This window comes from Loxodonta africana, chromosome 3 (assembly GCF_030014295.1).
Source record: "Loxodonta africana isolate mLoxAfr1 chromosome 3, mLoxAfr1.hap2, whole genome shotgun sequence".
Classification (NCBI taxonomy): Eukaryota; Metazoa; Chordata; class Mammalia; order Proboscidea; family Elephantidae; genus Loxodonta; species Loxodonta africana.
Window position 1 is genome coordinate 181,179,034 of NC_087344.1, and position 18,358 is coordinate 181,197,391.

General features: G+C 47.6%; 1 protein-coding gene across 3 annotated transcripts; it reads right to left on the reverse strand.

Moving 5' to 3' along the window:
- Positions 1-8,295: 8,295 nt before the first annotated feature.
- SELENBP1 (selenium binding protein 1) lies at positions 8,296-17,626 on the reverse strand. 3 transcript variants are annotated; one of them, XM_010589438.3, is made up of 12 exons: positions 17,510-17,626; positions 14,720-14,776; positions 14,416-14,528; positions 13,967-14,152; positions 12,946-13,066; positions 10,849-11,031; positions 10,395-10,573; positions 9,837-9,915; positions 9,624-9,745; positions 9,266-9,358; positions 8,964-9,082; positions 8,296-8,746 (listed from the first exon to the last, which is right to left on the reverse strand). In XM_010589438.3, exons 1-12 carry the CDS (start codon positions 17,511-17,513, stop codon positions 8,584-8,586), a joined length of 1,419 nt encoding a protein of 472 aa, XP_010587740.1. In that variant the 5' UTR covers positions 17,514-17,626; the 3' UTR covers positions 8,296-8,583. The 3 variants fall into 3 exon arrangements, with proteins under 3 accessions (XP_010587740.1, XP_064138653.1, XP_064138654.1); XM_064282583.1 differs by having other exon boundaries at positions 17,104-17,613; XM_064282584.1 differs by lacking the exon at positions 17,510-17,626 and adding an exon at positions 17,404-17,424.
- Positions 17,627-18,358: the final 732 nt, after the last annotated feature.

The following is an 18,358-nucleotide window of genomic DNA, read 5'->3' on the forward strand; positions in this document are numbered from 1 at the left end:
CAGGAATTTTATAAAAGAAGCAGAAATGGCTATAAACAATGAAAAGTTGTTTGGTCTCTGTAGTAATCAGGGAAATGCAAATGAAACCACAATAAGATACCATTTCACATCCACTGGATTGGCAAACATTTAAAGCCTGGCAATATTGAGGGATGGGATCACTGTTAGTGGGAGTGTAATTTGGTGTAACCATTTTGGAAAATCATTTGGTATTACTTGGTGAAGTTGAATATGTGCATATCTTAGGATTTGACAATTCTACTCCCAGATATATACCCTGAAGACACAGGCAGTGGTGTTTCTACTCTCACTACTTACATTAGCAAAAAACTGGAAGCAACTCAAACATCCATCAACAGTAGAATAATAAATTGTGTATGTTAATATGATGGAATGTTACAGAGCAGTGGAAATGAACATGCTATAGCTACAAACATCCACATGGATGAAATTCAGAAACCCAGTGAAGGTAAAACACAGAAGCTGGGCACCATCTAGTTGCGCTGGACTCAGTCTGGTGGGGGGTGTGTGGTAGTTGTGGTCCATTAGTCCTATGCACTAATCTTTCCCTTATGTCTTTGGTTTTCTCCATTCTGCCTTGTTCCAGATGGGGTGGGACCATTGGAATATCTTGTGAGATGGCTGCTCACAAGCTTTTAAGACCTCAGAAGCTTCTCACTAAAGCAGGATGTAGAACATTTTCTTTGTAAATTACATTACGCTGATTGAGCTAGATGTCCCCCAAGACCACGGTTCCCACAGCCCTCTGCTTAGTTATTTGGTCCCTCGGGGAGTTTGGATGTGTCTTCGAAGTTTCCATGACATTGCTTTGATCAGGTTGTGCTGACTTCCCCAGAATTGTGTACTGTCTTACCCTTCACCAAAGTTATCATTTATCTACTGTCTATTTAGTGTTTTTCTATCCCCACCCCTCCCCTCCCTCATAATCATCAAAGGTTGTTTCTTTCTGTGAGTCAACCTTTCATGAGTTTTTATGATAGTGGTCTCATAACAGTATTTGTCTTTTTGTGACTGACTTATTTCAGTCAGCATGGTGCCCTCCAGACTCATTCGTGTTGTGAGATGTTTCACAGATTCATCATTGTTCTTTATTGTTGTGTGGTATTCCATTATGTGTGTGTACCATAGTTTGTTTATCCATTCATCTGTTGATGAGAACTTGGGTTGTTTCCATCTTTTTGCTATTTTGAATAATGCTGCAATGAACATGGGTGTGCATATGTCTATTCTTGTAATGGTTCTTATTTTTCTAGGAGGGGTATAGCTGAATCGTATGGTATTTCTATCTTTTTAAGGAAAGGTACTACATCTTCTCTGAGGGTTTCCCTGAGCTTGGCAAACTCCAGAACCTTCTAGATGGCCTAGTGAACCAACTTGTGGAGCTGGCCATGGTGCTGGCAAAAGATCATAGGTGGTAGGCTAGACTTTTCCAGTGACACAGTCACCTTTGCTATTTTTGCTCATTTTTTTAGCCTGGTACTAGGAAGTGGGGTAGAATCTTCATGAATATAGCAGAGAGAGATCTTGTCAGGGTGGGTTTAACAGGTGTTGTGATGATTGGGAGCCTTGGTGGCATAGTGGTTAAGAGCTTGGCTGCTAACCAAAAGGTCGGCAGTTCGAATCCACCAGCTGCTCCTTGGAAACCCTATGGTGTAGTTCTACTCTGTCCTATAGGGTTGCTATGAGTTGGAATCAACTTGACAGCAATGGGTTCTTTTTGTTTTTTGGTGATGATTGGGTCACTGATTCCTGGTGCCTGAGTTGTCTGTGACAGGAGGGTCTCTTTTGTTTTTGGAGTGTGTTTCAATGATGTAGGGTTATAGTGAGAAGAGATCAGGATCACAATGAATGTAAATAGGGGTTTAAAAAAGTTTTTATTATAACAATATTTCAAACATATAAAATGAGGTAGAATAGCATGATAACCCCCCAGGTATGCATACCCGTCATCTTGCTTGAACAATTATCAACACTTGATCAATCTTATTTTAACTCTACCTTCCCTGCTCTCCAGTTCACCCATCTAGACTATTTTAATGCAGGGACTCATTCTATCATTTCATCTGTAAATACTTCAGTTCGAGTAAAAGATACTCTTTTTTTTTTTTTAACATAACCTCAATGCCACTACCATACCTAAAATGTTAAAAACAATGCCTAAGTATTATCAAACATTCAATCAGTGTTTAAATTTCCCCAATATCCTAAAAAAATTTTTTTTTTTTCCCACTGGTATATTCAAATTAGGATCAACAAGGCACACATGCTGGGAGGATTGTCTGACATGGCCCCTGCATCTCTCACCTGGGCAGCCTAATCAGAAGCCTTGGTCCTGGAACATTCTCTGATAATGGAGGCTGGGAACTGATCCTCTCTCCCTCTGTCCCAGACTCTTCCCTTTATTGGGAGCCTCCCTGTCTGTTCTGGGTATACAGTAAACTTTCTCTGTACCCTGTCCATGTGTATGTGTTATACGGCACCTGGCCAACTCCATTTCTGTGTCTATTCCCAGTGCAGAGGGAATGGGATACTTCAATGGCAGCACGAAAGGGAAGTGTGTAGAACACTAGCCTTGCATCAGCTGTGGGGACTGACCAGCTGGCCAAGAGGGACCAGTGCCCTTTATTGAAATTGATTTTGCTGTGTCTCTTCTCTATGTGAGTAAAGTACTGTTCCAACCAGTGCCTGTGTGTAAATCATGTTTTCTTTCTGGCGACCATGAACTTTGGCTTGACAGTTTGGCACAGCAAGCAGGATCAACACCACACATTGCATTTAGTTGATGTGTTTCCTAAATCTTTCAAATCTGCAGGTGCTGTCTTCTCTCTCTTGCAAATTATTTGTTGAAGGAAACAGGTCCTTTGCTCTGTAGACTTCACCACATTCTGGATTTTTAATATTACATTTCTAAACTGTTTTAAAACTTGTTCTTCTGTCTCCCATTTTCCTGTACACTGATTGTTGGGTCTGGAGGCTTGATCAGGTTCAGTTTGATTTTCTGACAAGAAAACGTCATAGGGCAGGCTGTGTTCTTCCTACTATATCACATTAAAAAACACCCAAACCCGTGGCCATCGAGTTGATTCTGACTCATAGCAACCCTATAGGACAGAGTAGTACTGTCCCATAGGGTTTCCAAGGAGTGGCTGGTGATTTGAACTGGAACTGCCGACCTTTCGGTTAGCAGCCAAACACTTAACCACTTTGCCATCAGGGCCCCGACTAGTAGGCACATAATGTCTGGTAGTCTCTCTGTTTGTAATGTAGAGATTGATTACTGGCTAGGATTTGTCAGCCTGATGGATCCATTATAAAATTCCATGTCAGTCTCTTATTCAGTGGCTTTAGAATCCGTTGGTGATCATTACCTAGATCCATTTTTCATTAGAGATTAAAATTTCCTGCTAGTCTAATTCTATTATTCCTTCTGAAATAACTATCTGGAATTCTATAAAGAACTTTTTCTCATCAACTATTTGGTTATCATAAGGTGAGTTCCTCAGGAAAGCAAGATAAATACCTGATTCTTTCTGTTCATTTTCAAGTTTTCAGAGTAAGGATATGGTTCCTTAGCATCTTTTAAATATGATCAATAATAGTTTTGCTTTTTTGTATGTGTGTGTGTGTTATTATGAACTTATATATTTTGATCTATTTGATGTATTTCAATCCATTGCAGTTACTGTTCTTTTTTTTTTAAATAATTTTTATTGTGCTTTAAGTGAAAGTTTACAAATCAAGCCAGTCTCTCACACAAAAACCCGTATACACCTTGCTACACACTCCCAATTACTCTTCCCCTAATGAGACAGCCTGCTTTCTCCCTCCACTCTCTCTTTTTGTGTCCATTTTGCCAGCTTCTAACCCCCTCCACCTTCTCATCTCCCCTCCAGGCAGGAGATGCCAACATAGTCTCAAGTGTCCACCTGATCCAAGAAGCTCCCTCCTCACCAGCATCCCTCTCCAAACCATTGTCCAGTCCAATCCATGTCTGAAGAGTTGCCTTCGGGAATGGTTCCTGTCCTGGGCCAACAGAAGGTCTGGGGGCCATGACCACCAGGGTCCTTCTAGTCTCAGTCAGACCATTTAAGTCTGGTCTTATGAGAATTTGGGGTCTGCATCCCACTGCTCTCCTGCCCCCTCAGGGGTTCTCTGTTGTGTTCCCTGTCAGGGCAGTCATAGGTTGTAGCCAGGCACCATCTAGTTCTTCTCGTCTCAGGATGATGTAGTCACTGGTTCATGTGGCCCTCTCTGTCTCTTGGGCTTGTAATCACCTTATGTCCTTGGTGTTCTTCATTTTCCTTTGATCCAGGTGGGTTGAGACCAAGGGATGCTTCTTAGATGGCTGCTTGCTAGCGTTTAAGACCCCAGACGACACTCTTCAAAGTGGGATGCAGAATGTTTTCTTAACAGATTTTATTATGCCAACTGACTTAGATGTCCCCTGAAACCATGGTCCCCAGACCCCTGCCCCTGCTACGCTGCCCTTCGAAGCATTCAGTTTATTCAGGAAACTTCTTTGCTTTTGGTTTAGTCCAATTGTGCTGACCTCCCCGTATTGTGTGCTGTCTTTCCCTTCACCTAAAATAGTTCTTATCTACTATCTAATTAGTGAATACCCCTCTCCCACCCTTCCTCCCTCCCCCTCTCGTAACCACAAAAGACTGTTTTCTTTTCAGTTTAAACTATTTCTCAAGTTCTTATAATAGTGGTCTTATACAATATTTGTCCTTTTGCAACTGACTAATTTCACTCAGCATAACGCCTTCCAGGTTCCTCCATGTTATGAAATGTTTCACAGATTCCTCAGTGCTCTTTATCGATGCGTGTTACTGTTCTTTTTGATACTCAAGTTGTTCCATCTTTGGCCAGTAGAAGTTTCTTCAAGTTGATTCCTGTGTTACTTATTTTTTTAATTAAATTATGTATTTTGAGATAATTATAGATTTACAAGCAGTTGCAAGAAATAATACAGAGATCTCATGTACCCTTCATTCAGTTTCCCTCTCTGGTACATATCCCATAACTATAATCAATATCGCAACCAGGAAATTGACTTTGCTACAACCCACAAAACATTCAGATTTCACCAGTTTTATATACACTTATATGTGTGTATGTGTATTTAGTTCTGGACAATTTTATCATATTGTAGATATGTGTAACCACCACCATAGTCAAAGATATAGAACAGTTTCATCACCACTAGAATTGCTTTTGCCATCTTTTTATAGCCACACCCACCTCTCTTCCACTCCCATGTCTCTTAGCAACCACTAACTTTTCTCCAATTCTATAATTTTGTCACTTCAAGAATATTATGTAAAGGGAATCTTACCATATGCAACCATTGAGATTGGCTTTTTTCCACTCAGTATAATTCTTTTAAGATCTATCCAAGTTGTTGAGTATATTAATAGTTCATTCTTTTTATTACTAAATAGTATTCCATGGTATGGATATACCACAGTTGGTTTAACCATTCACCCACTGAAGGACATCTGAGTTACTTCCAATTTTTAGCTATTATGAATAAAGCTGCTATGAAGATCCATAAACATGTTTTTGTGTGAGCATAAGTTTTCATTTCTCTAGGATAAATGCCCCAGAATGCAATTGCTGGGTTTTATGAGAAGTGTATGTTTAGTTTTATAAGAAACTGCCAATCTATTCTCTAAATGGCTGTACTGCTTTACCTTCTTATCAGCAATGTATGAATGATACATTTTCTCTGCGTTCTTACCAACATTTGATGTTAACAATTTTTTTTTTTAGCCATCCTGATAGGTGCGTAGTAATATCACATTATGGTTTTAATTTGCAGTTCTTAATGGCTAAAATGTTATACACCTTTTCATGTGCTTATTTCTCATATGTATATCCTCTTTGGTGAAATGATTGTTCATGTTTTTTGCCCATTTTCTAATTGGATTGTTTGTTTTTTTCATTGTTGAGTTTGAGAGTTTTTAATACATTCTAGTGTCTTAGTTAGTCTAGTGGTGCTCTAACAGAAATACCACAGTAGATGGCTTCAACAAACAGAAGTGTATTCTCTTACAGTCTAGTAGGCTAGAAACATAAATTCAGGGCATCGGCTCCGGAGGAAGGCTTTCTCTCTCTGTCAGCTCTGAAGGAAGGTCCTTGTCTTCAGTCTTTCCCTGGACTAGGAGCTTCTCAGAGCAGGGACCCTGCATCCAAAGGATGTGTGCTCCTGGCTCTACTTTCTTGGTTGTATGAGATCCCCATTGTCTTTCTGCTCACTTCTCTCTTTTTTATCTCAAAAGAGATTAATTTAAGACACAACCTAATCTTGTAGATTTGACTCCTGCCTCATTAACATAACTGCCTCTTATACTGCCTCATTAACATCATAGAGGATTTACAACACATAGGAAAATCACATCAGATGACAAAATGGTGGACAATCCCACAATACTGAGAATCATGGCCTAGCCAAGTAGACATGTTTTTGGGAGACAGAATTCAGTCCAGGACATCTAGATACAAATCCTTTGCCAGATACATCACGTGTCCTTCAGACACGATCCCAGTAGCCTTCAGTAGTTTCCTTGCTTTCTGGCATGACAAGTGCTTCAGGTTCCTCTTGTTGAATAGAATTGTAACCTTTTAGACGTATGTAGAAAAGATGTAGAGTTATATGATCCTTTCTCTTTCTGAAGAAGTTTGGTTACTGAAGAGTACAGGGCAGAGACCTAAGAAAGGAACTTCTGGTAAGACCTGGTAAATTCCAAGACTCTCTGTAACTCCTTAATCATCCTGAGCACCTCCTTTATATTCATTTATTCATTAAACTGTACTATGTGCTATTATCCAAGCTGGAGGCTGGGAATAAACGAAAGGTTTCAATTCAATGTGACGTGTATTTATGATAAGGATAAGTGTAGGAGACTTGTGGGCATTAAGAAGCGCCCCTAACCTGGAGGGGTCAGGGAAGGAGGCTTTCCAGAGGACATGATACCCTGGCCCAGATGGCAAGTAAGGCAGGGGAAGTGGATCCAGACTCAAGCTGAGGTGGCAGCATGTTTAAAGACCTCAAATGGAAAGAAAGTGTGGTACATTCTTGGGGTGGCCAGGCCATCTCAGGGGGCCTATATTGCTCTAATGTTTTGAACAAAAAACACCACTGCAAAAGACTGAAAACAGTACAGGAAGTTACCCGAATATTGCTTGGTATTGTCTTGGGTAGAGAATAAATGAGTCAATAGAATTATGACTTGGCTGCTTTCTCTTAGGTTCTTGAGACTCCATCTTGTTCCTTTTATACAGAATTAGAGACCTGACACAGAGAAGGGAGAAATCTCTGATTTGGGCAAGGTTCTAAAACACCATCCAGGAGAGGAGACAAGAGTGCCACCTTGGCCCACCTGGGTGTTCCCAGCCCTCCACATGGTCATGTTCCTGTATTCCAGATAGGAGGTGACACACCTAACCTTCCAACAACAGGATGTTCCCCCAGTAGTCTCACCAGCAGTGGAAATAGGTTACACTATCTACATTGGGGTTCAGGGTGTCTCCTGTGTAGGAGGGGACACATTACATTCTCCTAAGAGTGGTGGGTGAGATTTATGTTTATCAAAGGTAGCATGAGTCTTAAAAAAAGTTTAAAAACATTGATTGATATTCCCCCTCCTCAGGTCTCCTGGTGACCACCAAACTAGTTTCTTTTTTTTAAAAAATATGATAGGCTTTATTTACTATTGTTTATAGAACAATTCAATTGTATGTTTTGCAATGCAGTGGAAGAATCCTCTACTGATTCTTTGTTTTTGGTGGTAAATATGTACACAACAAAATCATTTGCCTTTTCAACATCCTTCATGTGTACAATTCAGTGACATTAGTTATGTTTATTACGTTGTTCAACCATCACCATTATCCATTTCAATTTTTCCCGTCACCCTTAACAGCTCAGTGTCCCCTAAGTTAAAAGTACCTCTTTCCCCTCCTTCCCACCTACCCCTGGTAACCACTAGTCAACTTTGGTCTCCATACACTTGCCTATCCTAGATATTTCGTATAAAGTGGAATCATATAATATTTGTCTCTTTGTGATTGATTTATTTCACCCAGCATAATGTTTTCAAGCTGACCTAGCTTTTTGAAAAGAAAAGCCTTCAGGGTACATTTGGCCATAAAAGTGAAGTTTGGCATCATTACCATCATGTTGTAATCACTGTCGGGAACTAGTTACCACAACCTCCCTGGAGCCCTCCTCAGCCCTTTCCCATGCAAGACACAAAGGGCCAGCAGAAGTGGAGTAACAGGCCCCATATCCCCAAAGCCAGAGGATCCGAGGCCCAGGTTCACTGTTTATTTCTTAGTGCTTCCAAAGCTCATGTGAATGACACTGTGCAGTGAGCAACACACAACAGGGGTTGGTAAAAGCAGACACTTCTCAATATGCTAAAACAACCTCAGCTTGGCTTTGCTGGAACAAGCTATGAAGAGTTGGGGGCTAAGAGAGAGCAGAGTGAGGCCAGGTCCCCGCAGAGACCTGGAAGTAAAGGCTCAGAACGTGTGACAGGCAATGAGGGGTAGACTTCAGATCCAGATGTCAGAGCTGCAGTCTCCCCCAGGGTAGCGGAGCTCATGGGCCAAGGCTGGGCCATGAGGCTCCTTCCCAAAGTCCACCAGGAAGTTGGGGTTCAATTTCAGGCCTCCCTGTTCTGTGTTTACATCGATTTGCAGCATCACGGAGCCTTCCCTGGTGGACAAGGAGGAGGGGGTAAGAGAGAAGTCAGAGTGGCCGCCCTCTTCCCTCAAGATTCTGAGTGCAAGAGTGGGCTCCTGAGGAGGAAGCAGGGTCTGGGGCTCTGTCTATGTGGTGGGCTGGTGGGCCTTCCGAGGAGCCTTCAGAAAACCAAATGACACCTCTGAGAGAGTAGGACTGGGGAGGGGAGTCTAGATTGTCTTCTTCTCACCTGATGAGATCAGGGTAAAACTGCTTGTCCCAGGCACTGTACAGTGATGTGGTGACGTAGAGACGCTTCCCATCTAGGCTAAGCTGGATCATCTGAGGGCCTCCAGCCACATGCTTCCCCTTGGGAAAACCAGGGGCAAACCCCAGGGTAACACACAGATCCCTAGGAGGGATCACAGGCCCTAGGAAGGATCACAGGCACTACTCCTACCCAACAGCGTGCTCAGACCCTGCCCAACCCCCTCCCCCACATACCCCTCAAGCAAGGATACAAGGTTGGGTATGAGTAGGAGAAGGCCTCACCTTGACCACCAGGGGCTCTGGCTGAGATTCCAGCTCCTGGTCCTCCAGCACTTGCACGGGGCCTCCCTTAACAATACTGCCACCCAGAAACAGCTGGGTTGGAGATGCAGGGGATACAGGAGGACGGTGGTGGGAGGTGTTCACATTGCAGGAAAAGCAGCTTGCCTCATCCCCCTCGCTCCTTTCAGACAGGTTCCCCACGGCTAGCCATAGCCCCCAGCCTCCTGGGCCTGCTCCATCCCTTGGCACCCTCTTTTGCTTTTCCTGTACCTCCCTTATTATGCCCCAGACACTTTGTCCCCTCCACCCCATCCCCAGACTCTTGACCTCCTTCCTCCCCATCCTGCTAAGGCCCCACCTGTCCCGCAAGGCGAGGCTTCTTCGGGTCAGAGATGTCATACTGCCGCAGATCCCCGTGTAGCCAGTTGCTGAAGTACAGGAAGCGGTCATCCAGGGAGAGCAGGATGTCGGTGATCAGGCCTGGGGGTGGAGGTGTTCAGAGGCCTTAAGGACTCTTGTTCCCCAGGCCAAGGATTGACCTTTTAATTCCCACTCTTCCCTGGGTACTCACCTGGCATTTCGGGCAGCATCCAGCCCTTCACTTTCTTGGGGGCCACTTGGATCACCTTCTCTACGGACCAAGTACCTCCCTACATTGAGAGGTTAAGGGTGGTGTTAGGAGGCAGAGAGGTGAGCTTGCCAAGTTGGGGGGTGGGGGGTTAGAGCTGGATCTCCCCAAAATCTGGGAAGGGAGACAGCAGATACGGGGTCTTCTTGCCACTAGGGTATAACTCCTAGGCAAGCCCCTTAACACAAGGGTTGTATCTTCTTCACTACTGTATGCCCAGTACCTTGCACGGGGTCCAATGTATAGTAGAAGCTCACTAAGTATTTTTTGAACGATTATATAGTTAGGGGTCAGGTGGAAATTGGCCTGGGACTGGGAGAAGAGGGGCAGGACCTGTGGCCTCATTTTTTGTCCTGGAGAAGCCTGGGCTGGTGGAGCCGGGAAAAGGTGGCCTGGGCCCCTCCTAGGGAAAGGGGAGGCAGCACCCTGTTTCTTTACAAAAGTTTGGCCAGAGATGCAGAGAGGACTGCAAGAAGGGGAAGGCCAGAGGGCACATATCACCTCATTCTTGTAGAAGCGCTGGATGTTGGTGCTGAGAGCACAGCCCACAAAGCCCTGGGTAGCGTCCGGGTTGTGCAGGAAGCGGATCTCCAGGGGGATGAGCCCATCCTGCAGTGGCAGGGTCTGCACAATCTCATGGCGCTGCCAGTCCCACACGTGTAAGTGGCTCCCATACAGCCCTGGGGTGGGGTGTGGGCGGAAGAGGAGCTCAGGATCTGGGAGGGGGATGGCATTGGCAAAGGCAGGGGCACAGACCAGAGCAGAAGGTTGAAGATAGGTTGGGGGGATCAGAAAGATGTTTGAGCAGGCCAGAGCATTCCGCACACCCAATACCCTCACCCCAGGAGTTTGGGGTCCACATGAGAGAAGTCAGAGGGCTGGAGGTGGGGCTTAGGAGAAGCAAGCAGGGGGCGTGGGCCCAAGGCTCCTGCTTGGCCCCCAGGCGGATTCTCACCAGCCTCCACATCAGCAGGGTTGAAGCCGTCCAACAGGACATTGGGAGCTGCCCATTCGGTGCTGATCATGACATTGTGTCGAGGCTGGTACCAGAAGTCATAGCCCATCGGTGCAGCACCCCCAGGCTTCTCCCACGTCCCCTTCACCTCAAACGTCTCTCCATCCAGCAGCACGAAACCCCCTGAGCAGGGCAGAGAGTAAGATGGCAGGGGGAAGAATAGAGGCACTACTCCCACCCACCCCCACCCGTAAGCATAGCCATGAGGACACCTTAAATTCAGGTGTCCAAAAGGTCCCACCCAGAGGTGGCTGGATGGGAAGTGGGGGTTCTTACTCTGATGTTCCTGCCTCCCATCGCCTTCATCCTTCCCTGAGACCCAACACTCTGCCGTTCTCTTACCTAGTCTCCCACTTTCAGCATGGCATTGCTCTCAGTCTAAGCTCCATTTTGCTCACCACATTTTTTTTTTAAATAGAACAGACATATTTAATTGTAATTCAACATCAGTGCCCAATATGTTGTCCCTTACGGGGTATGTTGTGGCATTTTGACACCTGCAAATACAACTGAACGCTGATTCTTAAGCGTTATTAAATCTAGGAATGTCAACCTCCTCCCGTCACCTGGACAAAGGGTGCAGTCGAATGGGACTATGCAGGAATCTTAGCTGGATGACTTTAACTGATGTCCCACCCCAAGCTCTTGGATGGAGGAGTCTGATGAAATAGATAAGGCTCCGAGAGAGGTGTGTGGTGACTGGGACATAGGCTCTGGAGCCAGATTGCTGGATTTGAGTTCTAGCTCTGTGATTTATTAGCTGTGTGACTTTGGGTAAGTTTCTTAACCAATCTGCACCCCAACCTTCTTATCTCTACATCAGCATCTACCTCAAAGGTTGTGTCAGCACATAGTAGACATTTTGTAAGTGTCAGCTCTGATCATACCATAAATGAGATAGCAAAAGTGAAGATTAAGAACCCCAGGGAATGTGAGATGTGCTCATAAATTTGAAAAGGCTAATATTAAATGTATGTGCTTTCTGGGGCCATATCTGTGCCCACGTTCCCCATGGCAGACTGCTCTGACTATAACTTTTAACTGAATTCATCAGTCAAGTTCACCTACATAAACATACTTGAAACAGGGGGTTTGGGGACCATGGTTTTGGGGGACATCTAAGTCAATTGGCATAATAAAATCTATTAAGAAAACATTCTGCATCCCACTTTGGAGAGTGGCGTCTGGGTCTTAAACACTAGCAAGCGGCCATCTAAGATACATCAATTGGTGTCAACCCACCTGGAGCAAGGAAGAATGAAGAACATCAAAGACACAAGGTAATTATGAGCCCAAGAGACAGAAAGGGCCACATAAACCAGAGGCTCCATCATCCTGAGACCAGAAGAACTAGATGGTGCCTGGCCACGACCGATGACTGCCCTGACAGGGAACACAACAGAGAACCCCTGAGGGAGCAGGAGAGCAGTGGGATGCAGACCCCAAATTCTCATAAAAAGACCAGACTTAATGGTCAGACTGAGACTAGAAGGACCCCAGAGGTCATGGTCCCCAGACCTTCTGTTAGCCCAAGACAGGAACCAGCCCCCAAACCAACTCTTTAGACAGGGATTGGACTGGACTATGGGATGGAAAATGATACTGGTAAAGAACGAGTTTCTTGGATCAAGTAGACACATGAGACTATGTTGGCATCTCCGGTCTGGAGGGGAGATGAGAGGGCAGAGGGGGCCAGAAGCTGGCCAAATGGACACGAGGAGAGACAGTGGAGAGAAGGAGTGTGCTGTCTCATTAGGGGGAAAGCAATTAGGAGTGTATCGCATATGGAGCATATAAATTTTTATATGAGAGACTGACTTGATTTGTAAACTTTCACTTAAAGCACAATAAAAATTAATTAAAAAAAAACAAATACTTGAAACAACTGAAGTTACTTGATTACATTTTAAATATTGTTTGGGACCCAGGCCATTGGCTGTCCCTGAGAGGTCATTTTATCCCTTTCCCCACTTTGAGTCTGGTCCCCCCACAGACAGTATTCATGAGCACAGATGTGCCCACAGTGGCCACGTGTACCTTTGGCATTGCCATTTGGGTCTCCCAGGGAGCTGATCATCACCTCCCCGCTGGCCAGACAGTGGCTAGTATGGAGGTAGCCCAGACCACACTTGGCATGGATGTCCTTGGGCTCGATGATCTGGAGAGGGGCAAGGAACGGCGTCAGAATCTTACAGGGCCAGAAGTCCCCACTCCCTACCCCTCTACTCCCCTACTTCTTTCTGCTGACTTCATCCTCTTTTCCTTCAAAACATGGACACAACTCTCCCTACAGGAATGTGGCAGAGAGTGACTCTGGTAACTTCTGCAGAGCAACAGGGGGAATCAGAGAAATTGTTAATAAATCATTGACTTCTCTCCTTTGTCCTGAAGGCACCCTCAGCTCTGTGGGACCATAAGCTCCTCCCAGGCTGGGACAATGCCAGCTGCCACTGTCAGCTTTGTATTACCAGTGTCCAGCACAGTGGGTGCCTGGCAGACAGTGGGTAATCAATAAGTGTTGAGAGGAAGAAGGATTGGAGGCTCCAGCCTAAGGGAAGCCATGAGCTCATAACTGGGTGGGAAAAAATGGCTCCTTCTCCCTCTCTAGGAGCTCTGGTAGTGCAGTGGCTAAGCACATGGCTGCTAACTGAGAGGTCTGCAGTTGGAACCTACCAGCCTCCGAGGGAAAAAGATGTGGCAGTAAGTTTCCGTAACAACTACAGCCTTGGAAACCCTATGGGTCAGTTCTGCTCTCTCCTATAGGGTTGCTGTAAGTTGTAATCCACTTGGCCTCAATGAGTTCTCCAGAAGCAAAGCGTTCTCCCACTCGGGATAAAAACAAGAAAGTTCCTCTCTGCGCTCCCGTGCCCCATGGTTGGTGACAACTCTGCAATCCTAGGTACCCTCCTTTGAAGTCTAACCTCCCTCCCCTGCTGCTGAGCCCAGATCCTGGGTGAGAACTGGTGGCAGCTGGCTTAGGGGTGGTTTCCTGCCCAGAATAGGCTGCTCCGGGTGGCGGGTACATTAGTTTCTGGGCAGGCAAGGGCAGAGAACATGCCTTGTGCAGCTTCGGGGCCCGGGGCTCGGAGGCCACGTCCACCACGTAGATGCGGGAGGAGATGAGGCTGGGCAGCACCAGCTTGGTGCGTGTCTTGGTGCTGTCGCCGAAGCAGCTGCTGCAGGTGTTCCACCCCGAGTGATGCAGCTCGTCCTTCAGGTTGGGCATGGGCAGCCGATGGATGACCTGGGATGAGTGGACATGGGGTGGTGCTCATCCAGACAGTGCCTCGGTGCGCGTTCGGACTAGGCGTGCCCCCCTCCCCCCGGGTGCTCAGCGGCTTGGCAGCGGAGCACAGGTTGGGTTTCAGCCCTGCAGTCGTCCTGCAGGGGCCGCCTTGTGCAGTGAACAGCCTGCACAACCTTACCTACCAGAGAGGGTGAAGAAAGACCAGGCTGGAAAAACTGCAGCTCCTGGCCGGAGCTGGGGAAAGGGTCGCCCTGCCTCACCTGGCTATAGTGGGGAGACTTGGGATCAACATCCACGGTGGCCAGATAGTCCGGGGCTTCAATGCCCGTATTTCGGTAAATACAGGGCAGGTAGACAAGCTCCTCTCGGGGTCCTGGAGGGTAGAGAGCAGGGAGCAGTGATGGCAGGGTGGGGAGGAACGGCGGGGGCAGCGCTGGGTACCCGCGCGTGGAGGCCGGGGTCTGTGGCTCCCCACCCCAACAGCCATGGAATTAGCAGAGGGGCGCCGGCTGGCAGGATTCTTTCTCAGAGGCGCTAGCTGGCTCTCAGACGCCGCGCACTTACCCTTCATGGCCTCTAGAGGGGTAGGGTAGCCAGGTCCACACTTCCTACATTTCGTGTCTGCGGAAAAAATGGGGCATGCGGGCTGGGGGACCGGCTGGAGGGTATAGGCCTCCTTTTCACATTCCGCAGCATATGGCCGGTTGGGGAGGACATGGGGTTGTCCCTGGCCAGCTGTGCTCTGGGCCCATCCTTCCTGTCGCCTCAAAGCCCTGGTGAGTGTGTGGGGTGTCGAGAAAAGCTGGAGAGGTATGGCCTGAGGGGGACAGACACTCAGGTAGAATTCTATCCGTGCCTGTACTCCAGAGGCTAAGGTTATGGCACCAACTTGGGTCCCAGCCCCAGCCCACAACTGACCGGCTTGGGCAAGTTACTTAATCTCCTGGTCCCAATCCCCACATCATCTGTAACAAGGGAGTGATAAGAATACCACAGTGGGAACGTATGAGAAATAAACTAGAGGGTACATGTCAAGTGTGCAGCTTTGTGGGGGCCTGATAGGAGCCAGATAATCCTGTCCGTTTTGAGGCACAGCCCTCAGGGCTTGGGCTGTGCCTGCCTCCTCCCACTTCACGGGGGTGTATCTGTTCCAGGTCTCTTTCCAAGGGACAGGAGTTTTCCTGAGTTTCTCCCCTCTGAGTCCTGACCTCTGGCTGCTGGCCTGGGCCTGGGTTACATAATTGAGGATCTGGTCATCCAGACAGAGTGTTGGAGTCTGGGAGTCATGGCAGCAGAGACTGACACCAGCTGGATTTCCTTAGGCCAGTTTCTGCCCCTGACTGGGCCCCTGCTTCCCTTATCTGTAAAGTAAAGGGTTAAGCCTTACTCTGAATAGCTCAGAGGCCCCTACCAGAGCTGTGGGGAGGAGTCCTCTCAATCTCCTGGAGTCTGGCAAGAAAAGCTGCTTTGATCTAAGTAGACCAAAGCCAGGGAGACCAAAGTCAGCCTCAGAGAAGGAGTGTTCTCTCCTCACAGCTGCCAGGACCTCAGTGTCAGGGTTTGGGGCCCTGACTGTAAGAAGGGTGGAGGAATAATACAGGGGAGCTACTGGCTGAAAGCAGTCCTGGAGTGCAGTACCCAGGACTGGGCACTGCTCCCCGCCCTGCCTGTGGCCAGTTTGGTCACTGTTGTGACAGCTAGGAGCCTGCAAGTAGGGAGCTTAGAGTATCCACATTTGGAGCCCCTGCTGGTGCCTGGGCTCAGGCCCTTGGCCAGGAGCCAGCACCTCTCGCTCCCTGCAGCCAAATGACTTAGCAAGCTGAGAGGCTGCAGCAGTGTTTCAGAGTCCCACAGGCCTAGGTTTAAACTCCAGGTCTGACACCCAATCTCTCCATTTCCTCTCCCTCATTTGCTAAAAGGGAGTAATAATACTATCCTGACGACCAACTAATGACAACAACCTACTTCTCCGGGAGGCCTGGGTGTTGTGTAGGCTTAAAAAAAAATTTTCTTTTTTTAGGCTTAAGGGCTCAATTATTAGCCAGGAAGTTTGGGAGGTTAGAACTCACCCAGAGGCACCTTGGAAGGCAGGCCTGGCAATCTGCTTTCAAAAGGTCACAGCCTTAAAAACCCTCTGGGGCAGTTCTTTCTGCACACACAGGGTCTCCATGAGTCGGAATTGACTCGACTGCAACTAACAACAACAACCTACTTCTCCAGGTGGATGTGAAAGTCAAATAAGAGTGTGTCTTCAAAAATATGTTCATAAAGGAAAAGTGTTGTAAAAATATGGGTAGGGGCTGTGTCCAAAAGCGAAGGAAGGATGCCAGGCAGTGTTTAGTGCCCAGGGAGAGGGCTGGGAGTGGGGTGAGGCAGAGGGAGAGAGGTCTGGTCTGAAAGCAATGAAGGAGACTTGTTCTGCTGCTCAACCAAACTGTGTCAGGACTTAGCAGGGGTGGTGACAGGGAGGGAGTTTCTGGATACACAAGGAGAAGAAGATTAAAAACTCTAAGACATCAAAACAAAAGCAAAGCAAAAGCAAAGCCAAAGAAAGACTGAGAAAGAAGTGAAGTGTGAAGGAGGTGTTGTCTGCTCACATCATCTTCCCATCCCTGTTCCTCCCTCTTTGTCCTAGTGTCAGGCCCCTCTGTCTTCAACACCTCAGAAAAGGTCTCTGAGCACCCTTTGTTTTGAGGTGAACCCGGGGAAAGCTCAATTGGGCTTTCCCCCTGCCAGGCTGGTTGCTGGGCATTCTGCCAACCCAAAGAAGGGCAGGTTCCAATGGAGCAAAGACCTCAACACTCCCAGCCAAACCTAAACTCCTCCTCAGCCTGACATCTGGGAGCCCACTCAGGAGAGAATAGGATGACTGGGGTTGTGAGGGTGGGGGACCGAAACAGGCCCCCAGTGTGAGGGTGTGGGATCCCTGATTTCTCTCCCAGACTGACCTGGAAGAAGTTAGCCCAGAGCTGAAATCAGGATTGTCTGTGTCCTGGGGGGAGAGCCAGGGACAGAGAGGTTTTCCCTAAGTGTCTCCCTCCTAATTTTCTCATCTGCAGAAAGGCAACCCGAGCCCCGAGGCCCTAGCTGATTGGAGCGCCGTGGGACTTCCGGGTGGTCCTTCCCAGCAGCCCTCTGTCCTCGCCTTCCCCGGTACCTCTAGAAACTTGGGCTGAGCTGGGAAATGCAGGAGTGGGGGGTGGTGGGAACAGGGAACAGAGTCCAGCATTCCCTCCCTTCATTCCCACCTGAAGTATTCCGGTCATTTCCTGGAGGGAGGTCCCTCCAAACCAGGGACGGGTCAGGGGCTAGTGGGCAAGTCAGTGGGTGACTGGCAGAAGCCCCTCTCCTTACCCATGCTGCTCCTATGTTTTGGTGCTGGCGGGTCTGCCTGCCGGATGTGGGCAGAGGCGGAGAGCTGTGCCTGTGTCAGTGGCGTGCTGTGCCGGGGAAGGGGCAAAGGGAGGGAATTTATATAATCAATTGAGGGCGTGGCAGGGGGAAGGCCTTGGCTGCTGTCCAGGGTGAAGGACGTAGAGCAGCTGGGCAGGACGCTCTCAAATGGCCTGGGTGGCTGGTGTTTGCATTACTGGAATGTGTGTTTGTGTGTGTGTGTGTCTGTGTGTGTGTGCACGCTTATATGTGAGGATGTGTGTCTGTGCAGGGACTTGTGCATATGCAGATGGGCTCCGTGTCTGTGTGTGTGTGTCTTATTGGATACCTGAGTATATGCGCGCGTGTGTGTCTGTGTATGCTCTTGTATACATGTGCGTTGCCTGTGTGTTGGCCTGTGCCTAGGTGCCTACATGAGTGTGTCAGTGTGTTTGTGTGTGGGTATGTGCCTGTATGAGTGTGCCTGTGAGTATCTGTGCTTGTGTACATATGTGTGAGCCTGTGTGTCTGTGTGTATATGTATGCACGTCTGGGCATGTGCACATGTGCCTGTGTGTGGTGTGTGGCTGTAAGCGTGTGTGTATGTGTGTGTGCAGGCACATGTCCCCGGGCGTCGGAGTGTTCACCTATGTATTTAGACCTGCCTTTGTCAGCATTTAGAGGCATCCAGGGCTGTGAGCAGGGCTGCTCCGACCTCTGCAACTAGGGTCAGCTGTCCGCTAAAATTGTTATCCATCCTCCAAAAGGCACAGCCCTGCTTAACCACATAGTCTCCATGCACACCTTCCTGGCACAGCTTCCCCGACAGGA

Bases quoted from the DNA above. Each gene is read 5' to 3' on its own strand.
- SELENBP1 (XM_010589438.3), bottom strand. The intron at 9,916-10,394 runs GTGATATGTGCC...CTCTCAATGTAG, and splicing joins AGCGCTTCTACAAGAATGAG to GGAGGTACTTGGTCCGTAGA. The intron at 8,747-8,963 runs GTGAGAAGAAGA...CTTGTCCACCAG, and splicing joins TTTTACCCTGATCTCATCAG to GGAAGGCTCCGTGATGCTGC.